This window comes from Chelonia mydas, chromosome 19 (genome assembly GCF_015237465.2).
Source record: "Chelonia mydas isolate rCheMyd1 chromosome 19, rCheMyd1.pri.v2, whole genome shotgun sequence".
Taxonomy (NCBI): domain Eukaryota; kingdom Metazoa; phylum Chordata; order Testudines; family Cheloniidae; genus Chelonia; species Chelonia mydas.
Genome location: NC_051259.2, coordinates 15,802,738 through 15,817,449, shown reverse-complemented (window position 1 = coordinate 15,817,449; position 14,712 = coordinate 15,802,738). Strand labels below are relative to the sequence as shown.

Here is a 14,712-nt window from a genome sequence, read left to right as displayed (position 1 = left end):
GCAAAAAAAAAAAAAAAAAATTCAAACCACTCTTTTATTGGCAGCACAATCTCCCTTTTTCAAAAAAACAAAACAAGCAAAGACGCTTCACAGCCAAAAGGAAAACCTGCCTCATAGGACACAGGAATCAGGATTTCAGCCCCAATCCTGAAAACAGCCAGAGAGGGAGGATCCTTGCACCTACATGAATTCCCATTGGAGTACCCAGGGTGTAGGCTGCTCCTACACGGATCCAGTTACAGGATCGGGACCTTACGGTGCCATGGGGTTGAAGAGGCAGGCAAGACTCTTTCAGTCACAGCGCAACCGTTTTCATTTCTGCTCCTAGTTCTGTTGAAGCATCTCATCCTAGACCGCTAATGGGGAAAGATCGGATGGATTTCAGCATGTCATTTCACCCCACTTTGTCCTTGTACAACCTGTGCAGGGCCAAGCACATAAGGGGTAACATGAACAGCAGAGAGCACTGTGGCAAGGAGGTTTCAGAATGACAACTATATCGTAAATATCATTCTTGTTCTCCAAGGCAATCGCTTGTGAGCATCACAGAATTCCCTGCGGCGGCCATTGCTGTCAGTTTGGACTCGGGGCTTCAGGGAATAATGATTTGGAGGGAGGGGCTTTCGAGTGCACTGACTGCTCATGGGAGGGGCCTGCGTGGAGAAAGGCTGATGCGATTGGATGGTGTAAATCCGGTGTAATTTGTGAAAGGTTTCCGCTATGTTTCCAAGGCTACAGCTCTTCCTCAGCCACGTGTCTGGAGACTTGTAACAGTGAGACGGTTTGATCTATTGAAAGCCAGTTTATGAAGTTAGAATATTCCCTTGCGCCGACCGCTGATTATACAGGGATGGCTGATACTCAACCAATGCCAACTGATTCTGAATTCTGGCCATTTATTTAAATCTTTGCAGGTCCATAGACAGGTACATGCCAAAATGGGCTCTGCAAGTATTATACAAAATGCTCCCTGGGTAACAGGAGTCAAAGAATGCATTGTACAAGCATCTGATTCAAAACAAAAATTCTCAAAGGTGATTCAACTGCCTCCTTGCAAAAGAGCAGCATGGAGGCCACGCTGAAACACCAGACAAACTTTGAGATCTACAATAGTAAAACAACCCATAAACCCATTTCCTCAGACACTTCCAAGCAGGGAAAGTCTTTAGCTTGTGGGTGAAGTTGGCACTTTTTCCCTTTTAAAACAATAAACAAAGAAAGGCACAATTCCGATAAACAGGTCTCCGTGCAGAAATAGGAGTCCAGGGTTCATCCATAGCTCTGGCTTTCCCCACCATGAGAACCAAACCCAGCTACAGACACAAGTATAGGGACAGGGATTAGCCTTTGGCAACAGTGCTCCTTGGCTTGGAGAGTCCGAGCTGTCCAGCAGGTTTGGATCATGGTGATCTGCAGCTCCTTTTCAGCTGAACTCTCGGTCAGGGAGTAGGATGGGGGCCACTAAGGTCCAGAGATAGAGGAGGAGACCAGCCCAGCTGGAAGAGATCTTCACCCAGACTGCAGTCCACGGACTCGTCATTGTCTGGGAACCTTCATCGGGCCTGAAACACCAAACACAAGCCTCCCGCAGTCAGGTGAAATCGGGTCACTGCAACGTACCGGGTAGTCTAGTTCCAACTGGTATCTCCTGCCCATTCCCCTCCCTGTGCCCAGCTCTGTAGCTGGGGGAGAAATAAGGAATTGAAATCCTGTACCCAAGTGGATGCATTGACTGTAGGGGGTCACTCATGCATGGGGCAAGGAGTGTGGGGGATTCCATTAACTAGTCATGCACCAGTTTAAATTCCCACCTTTAGTTAAATGGGTGCTACCCTGTGAGCACAAGGGTCACTCCACACCAGCTTGCGTTACTGCCAATTGAAACCACCTGCCCCCACTTCCCCTTGCAGAACCAAGGCTGCCCCATGGACAGCGAGAGCCGGACACGGGCCCAGCTAAGGGGAGAGCACGCTGGACACTGCACAGCTGCTGGGGAGCAAACTGGAGCTCATTCTGATGCCTGCACTGACAAGGCAGACTGTCAGCGAGGAGCTGAGGGCAAAGTCACTGTACTGTGCTGCCAGAGCAGGGACAGGAGAAGTGGCTGAGTGACTAGTGCTTTATAAATAGCCAGGGAGAGAGGGGAGGGGCAGGACAGGGGGCAGCGATAGACAGACCCAGATAAAGGGGGCAGTTAGTCTCCCAGGTGAAGTTCTCCAACAGCCAGATCATCCTGACTTCAATGGAGCCTGCAGAGCCCCCACCAGGCAATGATCTCCAGACTCTCACCAGAGGTTACGCTCCATTGCAAGCTCCCTGCTCGCAGGTCTGGCAGAGTTCAGCTGAGGACACCTCCAAGGGGACCCAGCCTGCACGGCTGCTGCTGCCGCTCTGCACTGGTTACCAAGGCAACCCTGCTATTGTGGCAGCAAAAAGGGGGGGGGGGAAGCCTGCCATGGGCCGCATGCCCCCAGCGAGCTGAGCTGCACAGCTCACAAACGCCACGTTCAGAGCAGAGCCACAAAGTCGCTTGGGAGGCTGCACGCAGCTAGGGCTTGCTGATTAGCTGGGAAAGCTGTCAGTCACACCAGGCCAAGAGCGCCTAATACTCCTCTGCCTCTCGCCCTATGGGCCTGCTGGGGGGAGCGGCAGGGACGGGACGGGGAAAGGCATGGAGCCTTGGGCCGTATTACCAGCTCTGGAGCCAGCCAGGGTGAAACTCTCCTGGGGCAGAGGACCCGCGCAAGGCCTATGCACCACTCAAGTCCTGCTGGAGCCTCACAGGGCTCTGCCTGGCGTGAATTTTGCCTTCAGAGATTTCTTGCTATGGTTAAATAGATGGGAGTGTTTGTCCCTGTGCTTCTCAGTATCTGCGATGGGGGCTCAGTGGCACGTTTACAACACAGATTGCGTCTGGGGGAGCCTTCCCCTGCCATTGAAATCAAAGGTGACTCAGTGGCATCATCGCTGTTTGACTGATGGGGAAACCAAGGCACAGAGCAATGAAGTATTTTTCTTGCAACGCAGATCTGGGAATAGAACCCAGGTTCCCTGATTTCCAGCCCAGTGCCTCACCCAACAACCCAAAAACATGAGGAGATTAAAGTGCTTCAGGGATAACCCCACTGCAGGCCTAACCTTTTCTGTGAGCAGTAATGAGGGGTCTGATACTTCCTTAGCCCAGTATGAGTGGGAGGGAGAACAGCCACACCATGGGTTGGGGACACAGAGGCTCCACTGACTGCTCCCTCCACCCCAAATCACCGTGGAAATGCCTCGGCACAGCCAGTCATTGCTGGGGCACTATGCTGTGCTGCCAAGCAAGACTGATCCCATGCAGGCGTGGCCCCCTTTTCTGCCCTGCAGCCCCCAGCCAGAAGCACCGGCTCTTGGCACTCGCAGCGGGACCCCAGTGCGGACTCAGAGGGAGGCGGTGGCAGCTCCTACCTGTACCAGTTTGTGAGCGTCATCATGATGTAGAGGGAGGCCAGGAAGAGGCAGATGTGGAAGAAGGTGTAGTTGTAGGCCACTCCGTCCCGCTCGTTGTCATAGGCCCGATGTGCCCCATCTTCCACGCCCGGGTCCCCACCACTCAGCATGGCTGGGCTTTCCTCAGTCAGCATCATCTTGTTCACTTGGCTGTGGTCTGAGGAACGGACGCTGAGAGCAGAGACATCAGGGAGAAGTTAAGTCCACTGTAGAGAGGCTCAGAAGCTCTATACTCCTGCCGGCTTTGGATGCTGCCTGCAGGTGAGTTCCCCTCCCCTCCCCTCCTCGCCCATCCCTCTGGCTCACTCACGACGAATGGGTCGTTAGCCAAATGCCACAGCAGGCCAGGCTCTGCCCTCAGTTACATCTCACTCAGGGGACGTCTCTGTCGAGCCCGGGCTGCACGACCCTCAGGAGAAAGCCCTGAGTGGGGGGACACTGCACAGGAGCTCCTAGGCCAGCACTGCTAAAACGCCTCACGCCAACTTCCGGAGTCCCCCTGCTCTGGCTGCTCCGCGGCAGGGGACAGGACGCTGAGCACCGCTGGGGAGGAGGAGGAGCCAGGGGGTTCCCCGCATGGCTCAGAGACTCGGGCAGACACTCCCCGTCGGCCACAGCAGGAGAGCCGCAGCAGCCTCAGCCCTCACCTGATGAAGAGTGTGCACAGGAGGAAGATGACCAATCCCACAATGCTCGAGGCATCCCACCACTGAGTCACCTGCCCGTCAGCCGCGAGGCCGGCGGTGCTGTTCCTCACCAGGAGCGTCGGGTTACAGTACTTGTCTGAAAAGGAATTCAAAAGCCAGCGTAAGCAGCAAGGCACTTTCCACCCACTCAGGCCAGCAGGTCACTGCGGCTCTGGCGGGAGGCGTTGGGCTGGCGGCCCTGGCGGCTGGAGAAAAGGCACAACCAGCAGCGCAGTAACTCCCTGCTCCTCCTCCCGCCATCCCAGTGAACCCGGCCCTGCTGCGGGGAGAGAGGGTCAGGAGCAACGCACTGCCCAGCTCAGGGAGCCCTGCGGAGGTTGCTAACAAAGGTCGAGGTGAGAGCCAATGGCAAAGGTATTCGGTGTGCACTGCACCGGGCTTATTTCACAGAGACCAGTGTCCCTTCCCCCCACGTCTGCTTTCCAGTACAGACCTGAAGGGGAATGCCCAACACTACTGAACAGCCCCCCTCCCACTCCCCGGCCTCTGAAGCTCAGACCCCCTTCACGCTGGAGTGGGGGCAACAATCCTCATGCAACACACACACGAGCCCCGGACTGGCCGGGGTGCCGGGCTGGTGCACACCCCGCACCCTCTGGGCTGGGCTGGATCTGGGCACGCGTCACAATGCCCAGCCAGTGGGGCCTATAGCTACAACCCACCCGCTGCAGGGCTGGAAAGGGTCAGCACCAAGCAGCAGTTACAGCTCCTGGGACTCGCTGGCTTCGGTTCTAGTTGGTAACTGGTAACAATCGCCAGTGAGGGGAGCTGGGTGCACGAGGGGCAATGAAGCCAGCTGGATGCCAGACAGTAAAAGGTCACATAGTCATTGGGAGAGGGGAATGAGCAAGGAGAGGACTTGGTCAGGGGGGTTAGGAGACAGACACCCCCTGCATTAGCCTTTCTGGACGGTGTTGTGCCATCCCAGGCTGATCCAAGGCTACCTGCAGCCTCTGCTGGCCAGCATCCGCGCCTTCGAATGCTGCCTCCCCCTGCTCGTCAGAGAAGCTGGTTTGCCAAGCTCCATGGGCAGGGTCTCCCCAGAGGCTGAGGCAGGGTTCACGAGGTTCACCCTCGAGACACCGGCTGCAAGCCCTCGAGCGCCAGTGTCACTTACTTGGTACATTCGCCAGGGCTGACCAGGTGATGAACAGGGTGTAGAGGGTGATGATGGAGGCCTGCAGCAGGCCTGAGTGAGGCTGAGCATCCTGCAAAGGCGAGGAGCGGGTCATTCAAAGTCGGCCCGGTCCCCAGCACAACCAACCACAGGGCTCAGACCAGCAGGCAGCATCACTGCCGGCACTGGCAAAGCACCACACGCTACCAGCCCAGCCCAGGGCAACTCCAGCAAAAGACTCCTGGGGGATTTGGAGGGAAAGGAAAAAATCTTCCTCCCATTACTGCTGCTGAGTATGCCCGAGCACAGCTAGGGCTAGCCTGACCCCTGCCCAACAGACCCCCAGCAACTGGACTAGCCCCCTGTCCCAGACAGGCCCTGACAAGCCACTGATTTCAAGCCCAGCAAATCTGAACTGAAAGCACCAGATGCTTCAGAGAGAGGCGAAGGAACCCTGCGGCAGCAGTTCTGGGATAACCTGCCCAAAGGAAGAGTTTCTTCCTGACCCCAAACAGTCAGTTGTTGGCCTATGCCCTGAAGCAGAAGGTTTTATACCCCTACGTAGTGTAACTGTTGATATGCTCATCATTCATAGACATGGCTAACCCCGTTTTGAATCCTGCTAGGCACTTGGCCTCAGTGAGGTCTTGTGGCAGCAAATTCCACAGGTTAATTTTGTGCCGGGTTATTAGAAGCATCAAACAATCCTGCGAGATGTCCCCTCCCAATCCTGACGATACCGCAAGCCAGGGGTTCTCGGTGCTGAGCAACCAGAGGGACCAAAAAGCAGCAGGTGACCTTGGCTCAGCAATCTGGAAGGCTGGACCAGTGCTGCCTACCAATGCCAGCTTATGGCACAGCCCCAGAGCGCCTCCACCCTTCCCCATCTCACCAAGCTGGCTGCCAGGAGGAGCGGCAGAAGTTCCCTTCGCCTCTTCCCCTTCTCCTGGCTGCTACAAGGAACAAGAGGATCCCACAGCAGGGCCCTGTATTACAGGCCCAGTCACTCTGCACTGCCCATATCAGGCAGCACAGAGAGTGCTCCTGTGATCAGCACTCTGCCGGACAGACACAAGCAGAGTGCAGGGAGCCCAGCACACCCTGCTGGAGCTGTTGAGACGCTCTATATGGCCACATGCTGCTTGCGAGCCAAGATCTGAGCAGCCTTGCTGCAGACCATTGCTTGAATATTAACTCTGCTTTCAAGAGTCCCTCATGTCAGCCAGTCCAGCAGAGACGGTTTCACAGAGGCTGGGCTGTACCGACTTCAGCACCAGTAACTCATCGCCATTGCGAACTGGGCCTGCCGCTGGGCCTAACCCAGGCGTGCAGCTCAGCCGCTGTTCCCTGCTCAGCCACCAGATGGCGTGCGAGCTGCAGGGGGCGAAGCAGCCTGTGGCCTGGCAGGCTTCCAACAGCCGCCCGGTTCCCCCCTCACCTGGATCTTGGGCAGGATGGACACGACAGAGGCGATGACGCAGAAGATCAGGTTGAGGCTGATCAGCACCTTGTTCTCCGTGCAGCCGTCAGGCTTGTTGTAGTAGACGTACAGCAGCACCACGGCCGCGAGGGAGACCGCATAGAAGAGGAAGGTGAAGATGAAGAGGGCTGGGGAGGAGAGAGGATGGAACTAGGTGCAGTGGGCAGAACCTGGCTGGGCCCAGACACCAGCCCAGAATTAAACGTCACACGCCCTGCATGGGTTTCACACCCTGTGAAGTTTTGACCTGCTATGGGCACAGGTTACCGCTGAGATCCCTAGAACTCACAGAAAGGGGTTAGTCTGTTTTTGTAGCCTGTGTGTAGTTACTTTCGCTATCTTCCTGCACGGTCCCACGGCTGTAGGGAAGAGAAATGCTACCGGCAGGGAAACGTGATCCTTAAGCCACCACAACGGGAAGGAGCAGGGTCTTACCCAACTTTTAAGCTGATTGGATTTTAACACTGAAGGGGCCCCATCAACTTATCTTCCCCATTTCACAAAGAGACAGGAATCTACTTGGGTGGATCAAGCAAAATACGCTCTGTACAGACCTGCATACCAGCCCTTGGCGTTGCCTTCGTTCGCATTACGAAGCCAGATCTGACTCCAGGAGTGGGCAAAGTCAATCAGAAGGATGAGCTGGATGAGGATGAAGAAGAAAGACCCCACCACACCGAAGTAGAACCACACTGGAGTGGGGAGAAAGAGAGAAAGGAGTTAATGCTGGGAATTTTTATAAGTTTTTGATAATGGGTACCTAGGCAGGTGGTGGAATCTCCATCCTTAGAGGTTTTTAAGGCCCAGCTTGACAAAGCTCTGGCCGGGATGATTTAGTTGGGGTTGGTCCTGTTTTGAGCAGGGGTTGGACTAGATGACCTCCTGAGGTCTCTTCCAACCCTAATCTTCTATGATTCTACAATACCAATGAGTCCCCTGGGGATGAAGCCAATAGACGAGACTTCTTCCTAGCTTCTCTGCCCAAGCAATGAGCTGCTGAGGGGACAATGATGCATGTCAGTAATGCATCCTTTCTGAGCAAGCACTCCACAGTGCATCCTACTGAGATCAGCTCCAGGGAGACCTTATGGGCAATTGTCCGTCCTCTGGGATACGAAGGAAGGTTCCTGTTGCAGAAAGGGGTGCTTAAGACTTCATCATAAGTCTTTAGGCTAGCTTCTCTTCTTCCTCAGCCCCCACCCCACATACTGGCTCATACTGGGACCTTGACTAAACTACAAAAGAGGTGTGCTCTTAACTGGGGTTAAAACAGCAGTGAAGACATAGCCACTTGTCTTGTACCACAGGTTAAAGCCTACATGGGAGGCAGGAGATGAACTCATGCTGCTAACCTGAGTTAAAAGCAGAATTTCCATGTCATCAATGCCATTTTAACCAGATTTAGCTAACCTGAGTCAAGGACACAACTTCTCCTGAGTGTAGATAACACCGTACCAGTTGTTACCCCATTACCAGTTAATTCAGGGTAATGAACACATCTAACAAGGCTAGCTTGGCACTCCCCAAACATCCATGGGGTATCCTAGGGCTCAGCTTAGAGCATTAGTTATTATCTGTATTGCACTGGAGCCTTTGAGCTCCAGTCACGGAGCAGGGCGCAACTGTGCTAGGCACTGTACAAACAGAAAAGAAAGACCACCCACCAAGACAGAGTCAAAAAACCACCACGTGTCTCAAGCTAGAGAGCAGCTCGCTCTCCCTCTCTGCGCTGTTCCGGTAGAGAGTGGTAAAAACTCAGCTGAAGAGCCTCCATACAATGCTCCGGATGCCACCTTTCGCAGCCTCTTCAAAGAGCACCCAGCAATAGACAGACTGATCTGCCAGTCTGAGATCAAACAGCCCAGCGACAGAGTCACTGTAACAATCAATTAACCTCGCCTGAGACCGCACTGGAGACAGCCACCCGCTCTCACCTGCAACAGACAGCCAGGCTGGTACCCGAAGGATCCTTCACCATGCCGCATTATTCCATTTAATGGAGCTCTCTCCCTCCCTGCTTCTTTTTCACAGCCTTGCTGTGTAGGTTTCTGCTCCTGGCTCTATTTTCAGCTGGATGTTCCCTCCCAGATCTCTGCTTTTTTTCCTCTCACAGTCGTGAGACTGCAAGCACGTGACTGCTATGCCAAGCACAAGCAAGCTAACCGCACGGATGAACCAGATCAGGAAACACACAAACCCTTTTGTCCTGGAGAGTCATTTTCTTATGTCGCTCTGCTGCCAGCGTGCCCATGTGATCAGACACACAGTATTGATCCTATTACATCCCAGTCTGCTCCCAAAGGCTCAGGCTGCACCAGGGGCTAGTTAGATTTTTTCCCCCAAATGGGAATTTTGCTTTGGCAGAGAAATGGGAGATAATTTCCTATGGAGGGACTAATGGACGTTCTGTCCCCACCCCAGCTAATGGAGAGGCTTGGTTTTATACTTATATCACACCCTCATACGTCATCACTTGCTGAAATGCTGCTGAGAAGCGTTGCCCTTTCTCGGCGGCATTTCAGCGGTGGCGCTTCTTCCCGCAGCTGCTTTTTTCTCTGCAGTATTTCGGCGGCGGGGTGTTTGGCGCTCGCCATAGTCTTCTAGGAATAGCAATATGCTATTCCCACAAGAAAGGCTGGGGACACTGTTATAGCATGTTGCAGACAGGAGTGAGGGCATATTACAAAGGGTTACAAGCACAGCAGTAGAAGCTGTTGTAAATGGTTATAAGCAACTTAGTGACCCCCTGGACAATCTGCAATTGATTCAAACATAGATGAACACTTTATACACAGAACCATAATAAGAAGCATGAACAGAAAGGGTGCATGACAAATCCAGGGCCAGAGGACAATGCTGTAACAGACACAGCAGCAGCGTGGCATGGAAAGTATACACAGGACAGAGTTGGTCCCCACTCCCACCTTGAAGGGCTTTCTCCCAGCACTGAAAACTGCTGCACCAGAATGATGAGCCGGATTTGTCAATTTACCGTGCAACAAGATCTCACTCTGCTGGAGCCATAAAAGCCCTGCTCTCTCGGTAGAGAGGGATGCTGGGAAATTTACTCCCACCACAGAAGGCAGCTGAGCTCTAGGTAACAACTTCGGGGCAAATAACTGTGTCTGCAAAAAAAGGAATGCCTTGGGCAGAGTGCGATGGGGCCGGCCCAAGAACATGCAGCCATAAGGCAGGTGTAAAGGGACACACTTTATCAACCAGCTTACAGTTGCTATGGATCTTGCAAGACACCATGCTGTTCCCCCTTGTTAACTCTTCTGGCTTGTCTACGCAGGGAACCTGACCAGAATAGCTATTCCAGAATCAGAGTGTCCACCCACACAGCTATAGCAGAATATTTCTAGTACTACAAATTCACACCCTATCTTATCTGGATTAAGTCCCCTGTGCAGACAAGCCCTTACACAAACAAGGACCTGTTGCTAAGACACAGAATACAGCCACTGGATTACAGCAGCATCAGTACTGGGTTTGCGTCATAACTTATTTCTTGCTGTTAGTCAGCTAAGCTATCCTGAAACCCGCCTCAGCCACGAGGAGAGTGCCACTTCCCTTCTGTGGCCTGTCCTGGCTCTGCAGGGTGCACACCCACCAGCAGCGACTTTCCTATCCCTGGAAGGCCAGGCGCACGAGCAGTTAATAAGGCATTAATACCACGCTTCTGTAGCTAGTCAGTCCCACTTGTATATGCACCACTGCCCTCAGCTGGGGGAAATGAGCAGTGCTCAAAAGTTTGGCAACTTGGTAAAGACACTCTCCATGGCTCTTTTATCTGTCCTACAATGGGCACCCCAGGGCACGCACCCCACCCCAGGTATAAGACCTGCGTGAACCAGCAGTGCATCAAGGCCCTGAGCTAGCTAAAGTTGGGCTCCAGCAGACCACCAAGGGAAGTGGATTTAAGAGGCCGGGACCTCTTAGAGGGGAGGGATAGCTCAGTGGTTTGAGCATTGGCCTGCTAAACCCAGCGTTGAGAGTTCAATCCTTGAGGGAGCCATTTAGGGATCTGGGGCAAAAACTGGGGATTGGTCCTGCTTTGAGCAGGGGGTTGGACTAGATGACCTCCTGAGGGCCCTTCCAACCCTGATCTTCTGTGATTCTATGACCGCGCCTGAGAACGTCCCGATATTTGTGCAAGACTCCAAGGACCAACAGGAAGAGCAGCCTGTAAACACTGACTGTACAGTTGTATTAAGGCACAGCCTAGGTCGCAGGTAACCCGCGGACAGGCATGGATGTGTTTACACATGTACGTGTGTTTACCTGACGTGAACGATCCATCAGGAATATAGAAAGCGCCCACTGTGATTCCAATCAAAATCAGGAATTTGAAGAACCAAAACCTGGATGGGAAGACAAGAGCCAAGAAAAGCCATGTGAGACCGAGGAAGGGAAGCAAGCTGGTGAGGCCCATCTGGGCCGAGTCCTACGCCCACTGACGCTCTTTACTTCTACTTGGAGTTCAACCAACGAGCAGAAGTGCAGTTGACTCGTGTTATTTATAGCGCATGGAATCCATGGCAGGTGTTGGCCGGCTGCCCTGTTTCCAGTCAAAAACAAGCCACACCTCTCTCTGGTCAGGAAAATAGTTACCTTTAAAAAAAAAAATCTGCTGTTGTAGATAATCTGCTCCGTGATTGGCTTGGAAAACAGAATGTTTACATGCAGCAGCCAATCAGAATACAGCTATTAAATAATGCGAGACAGAAGAACTGTTCCTTTCTTGCACCAGCATTCATTAGGGAAAATAATTAACGCTCTAGTCAGCATTTTATGGAATAGAGCAGTCATAGATCAGCGACGCCTGCTTTAAAATGAGTAAGAACCGCAGTATTTATCTAGCAGCAGGAGGCCATTACCCTGCAGTAACATCTGCTTCGACCATGAGAGCTGCAGGGAATTCAGGGCCAAAATTTGAGTGTTTGTTTATTTTAAGAGAAATGTTACATACCTACCATTACGAGATTTACCTTTGTACCAGTTCCCCTGCAGGGTTTGCAAACTAAACAATGCAATTGGACTAGAGCAAACTGGGCGTCAGGACTCCTCAGGGGGTTGTGAGGTTATTACGGGGGGGGTTGCGAGCTGTCAGCCTCCACCCTAAACCCTGCTTTGCCTCCAGCATTTATAATGGTGTTAAACATATAAAAAAGTGTTTTTAATATATAAGGGGGGGGGGTCGCACTCAGAGGCTTGCTGTGTGAAAGGGGTCACCAGTACAAAAGTCTGAGACCCCCTGGGCTAGAGCATGAGAAACAGAAAACAAAACGGGGCGTTGCCTAGTTATTGGACTCAATATCCTTCCCTACAAAGGGGGTGAATCCTAATTGCCTTCATTGCAGGAAATCTTTGGTGTGTTTCTGTGGTCTGCATTAGTCAGGAGGTCAGATCAGAGGATCCCTTTCTGGTCTTGAAAACTGAAAAGCAGATTCCCACCATGGAGGTGAAAAAGCATCCGCAATATAAAGCAGACAAGATTTTTTTGAATTACTTCATTGTGAACAATCAGTGGCTTGGTTAGTAATATGCCAAGAACATTTTAAAATAATTGTGACTTAAGTGAAGCGCTTCCTGTTAACATCAGGGAGGTGAGATAAATCACAGTAGCCTCACCCATTCTGAATTGCTGCTCTTGGGTCCTTACTGCTCCTCACACAGATCATGATCAAGGCGAAGAGGAAGAAGAACGCAGCCGTTGCAAAGCACATGCGGTACACGGACTTATGACCCAGGAAGGACTTGCAGTTGACACGACCTTGGATGCCTAGATTTGAACTGCCTCCTTCACAAAAGCCAGGAAGCTGTTACAAGGAGAGATGGGGAGAAAACACTTCTGTGAGCACCTCAGAACATTATCTCAGAGCAGTGCCTAGAGACTCCACCAAGATCACGACCATTGCGCTAGGCACTGAATTTATACAGAGGACTTGTCTACACATGAAAATTAATCCAGAATAAAGTAAGGTGTGAATCTGAAGTAGATTAATGATTCCTGATCAACTGCATGTGTGGATGCTCTTATTCCAGAACGAGTGTCTCCAAATTAGCTTAACCAACTTCCAAAAAATAAGTTCATTCAGCTGATTTGGAATAAGGCATTCTAATTCTGGAACTGAGTTAATCAGGAACAGCTATTCTGGAATAACTCCCCATGTAGACAAACCCAGAATAAAACTCAGTCCATCCCTTGAGCTAATAGGCAAAACAAAGGGGTGAGAGTGGAAGCAGAGGTGAGGTGACTTGGCCAAGGTCACATAGCAGGCCAGCAGCAGAACCAGGAATAGAACCCGTGCCTCCCATATCCCAGTCTAGTACTCTAGTCACTCCACCATGCTAGGTAATTATTTTTCCTTTTTAACTGGGATTTCAGGGGAAATAGGTCCCAGTCTTGCAAGCAGCTCTGTGCTGGCAAACCCTTTACTGTTTCTGTGCAAAGGCAGAGTTATTTGCAGGACCAGGGGCCTTTAATTCTCTACAAGTTTAGGCAAAGGGAGCTGGTAGCCAGAGTCTGACTGGTTTCACAACATCTCTTTGTAGCTTGTACACAAGGACTGATGAGAATTCACCGAGTTCTCACCAGAAATGTAACTGTTCCTCTTTGGGAGAAAACATTTAGTGAATGTGCTGCTGGCAAGGGTGCAGTCCGCAATATGCAGACAGCTCTAGCAGCGGGAGTATCATCTCCCACCAGTGAGCCTCAGCCTTAATATGGAGTGACCACTTCTAGCAATGGTGCGGGGGGGTTAAAATGCACACTTCAATCCCTGGAACATCTTCCTAGGGGATGTGGTGGATCCTCCATCCCTGGGCATCTTTAAATGAAGACTGGCTGTGGTCCTGAAAGACACCCCCTCATTGAACCACACACCCTTGGGCTCCACACAGGAATTATGGGGTGACATTCTAGGAGCTGCATAACACAGGGCAAATTAGTTTAGCATATGTTAGGATATAGATATTCAGGCCTGTCTGTAAAGGCCTATACTCTAAGAATTTAGGTGTATTCTTATCACTTGGCTAGTTATAGAGGTACAAAAGAAAGAATCAAAATCACTGTCTGCCAGTGTAAGGTCCTTCTCTTACTGTGACAGTCTGAGGCCCTGTGCTTAGGCTAAGACCTTTGGCTAAGCAGCAGAGGCAGCCATAAGCTGGGAAGCGACCGGTCACCTCCTCCCATTCCAAACTAGTCACATTGAAATAAGGTGCTATTGGACTGTTGGGAATACAATCCTGTCCTGATAGTGCCTATCACCTCCAGAGAAAGGGAAGTGCCTAGAAAATGTAAAAGGAAACTTAGTTTGATAGCATCCTGTCTGGCAAGAACTCACTTATCAATAGCCGGGATGTGAAAGCCTCACTTCTGTATTGTTTTGTCATTATAGTTCCCATTTTGCTATTGTTTGTCTGTATAATCTGTCTGGTTCTGTGATTGTTTCTGTCTGCTGTATAATTAATTTTGCTGGGTGTAAACTAATTAAGGTGTGGGATATAATTGGTTACATAATCATGTTACAATATGTTAGGATTGGTTAGTTAAATTTCAGGAAAATGATTGGTTAAAGTATAGCTAAGCTGAATTTAAGTTTTACTATATAGTCTGCAGACAATCAGGAAGTGAGGGGGTGGGTGTGTGTGGGGAAAATGGGAACAGGGAATGTGGGTAAGGAAATTGGAATCATGTTTTGCTAAAGGGGGAGATGGGAACAGGGAATGGGGGTAAGGAAATTGGAATCATGTTTTGCTAAAGGGGGAGATGGGAACAGGGAATGGGGGTAAGGAAATTGGAATCATGTTTGGCTAAGGGCAGGAATGGGAACAAGGACACAGGTGTAAGGCTCTGTGGTGTCAGAGCTGGGAAGGAGGACACTAAGGAAGGAAACTGGAATCATGCTTGCTGG

The 14,712-nt window shown here is 51.4% G+C and overlaps 1 protein-coding gene across 1 annotated transcript in view; it reads right to left on the bottom strand.

Moving 5' to 3' along the window:
• Window positions 1-879: 879 nt before the first annotated feature.
• Window positions 880-14,712, bottom strand: part of SERINC2 (serine incorporator 2) — a 29,438-nt gene continuing 15,605 nt past the window's right edge. The window contains exons 3-10 of the mRNA XM_037881904.2: window positions 12,428-12,615; window positions 11,078-11,157; window positions 7,348-7,485; window positions 6,752-6,921; window positions 5,314-5,404; window positions 4,137-4,272; window positions 3,448-3,660; window positions 880-1,562 (exon numbers count right to left, since the gene is read on the bottom strand). Coding sequence (XP_037737832.1) covers window positions 1,424-1,562; window positions 3,448-3,660; window positions 4,137-4,272; window positions 5,314-5,404; window positions 6,752-6,921; window positions 7,348-7,485; window positions 11,078-11,157; window positions 12,428-12,615 — 1,155 coding nt within the window. The 3' untranslated portion in view covers window positions 880-1,423. The remainder of the gene's footprint in view (window positions 1,563-3,447; window positions 3,661-4,136; window positions 4,273-5,313; window positions 5,405-6,751; window positions 6,922-7,347; window positions 7,486-11,077; window positions 11,158-12,427; window positions 12,616-14,712) is intronic.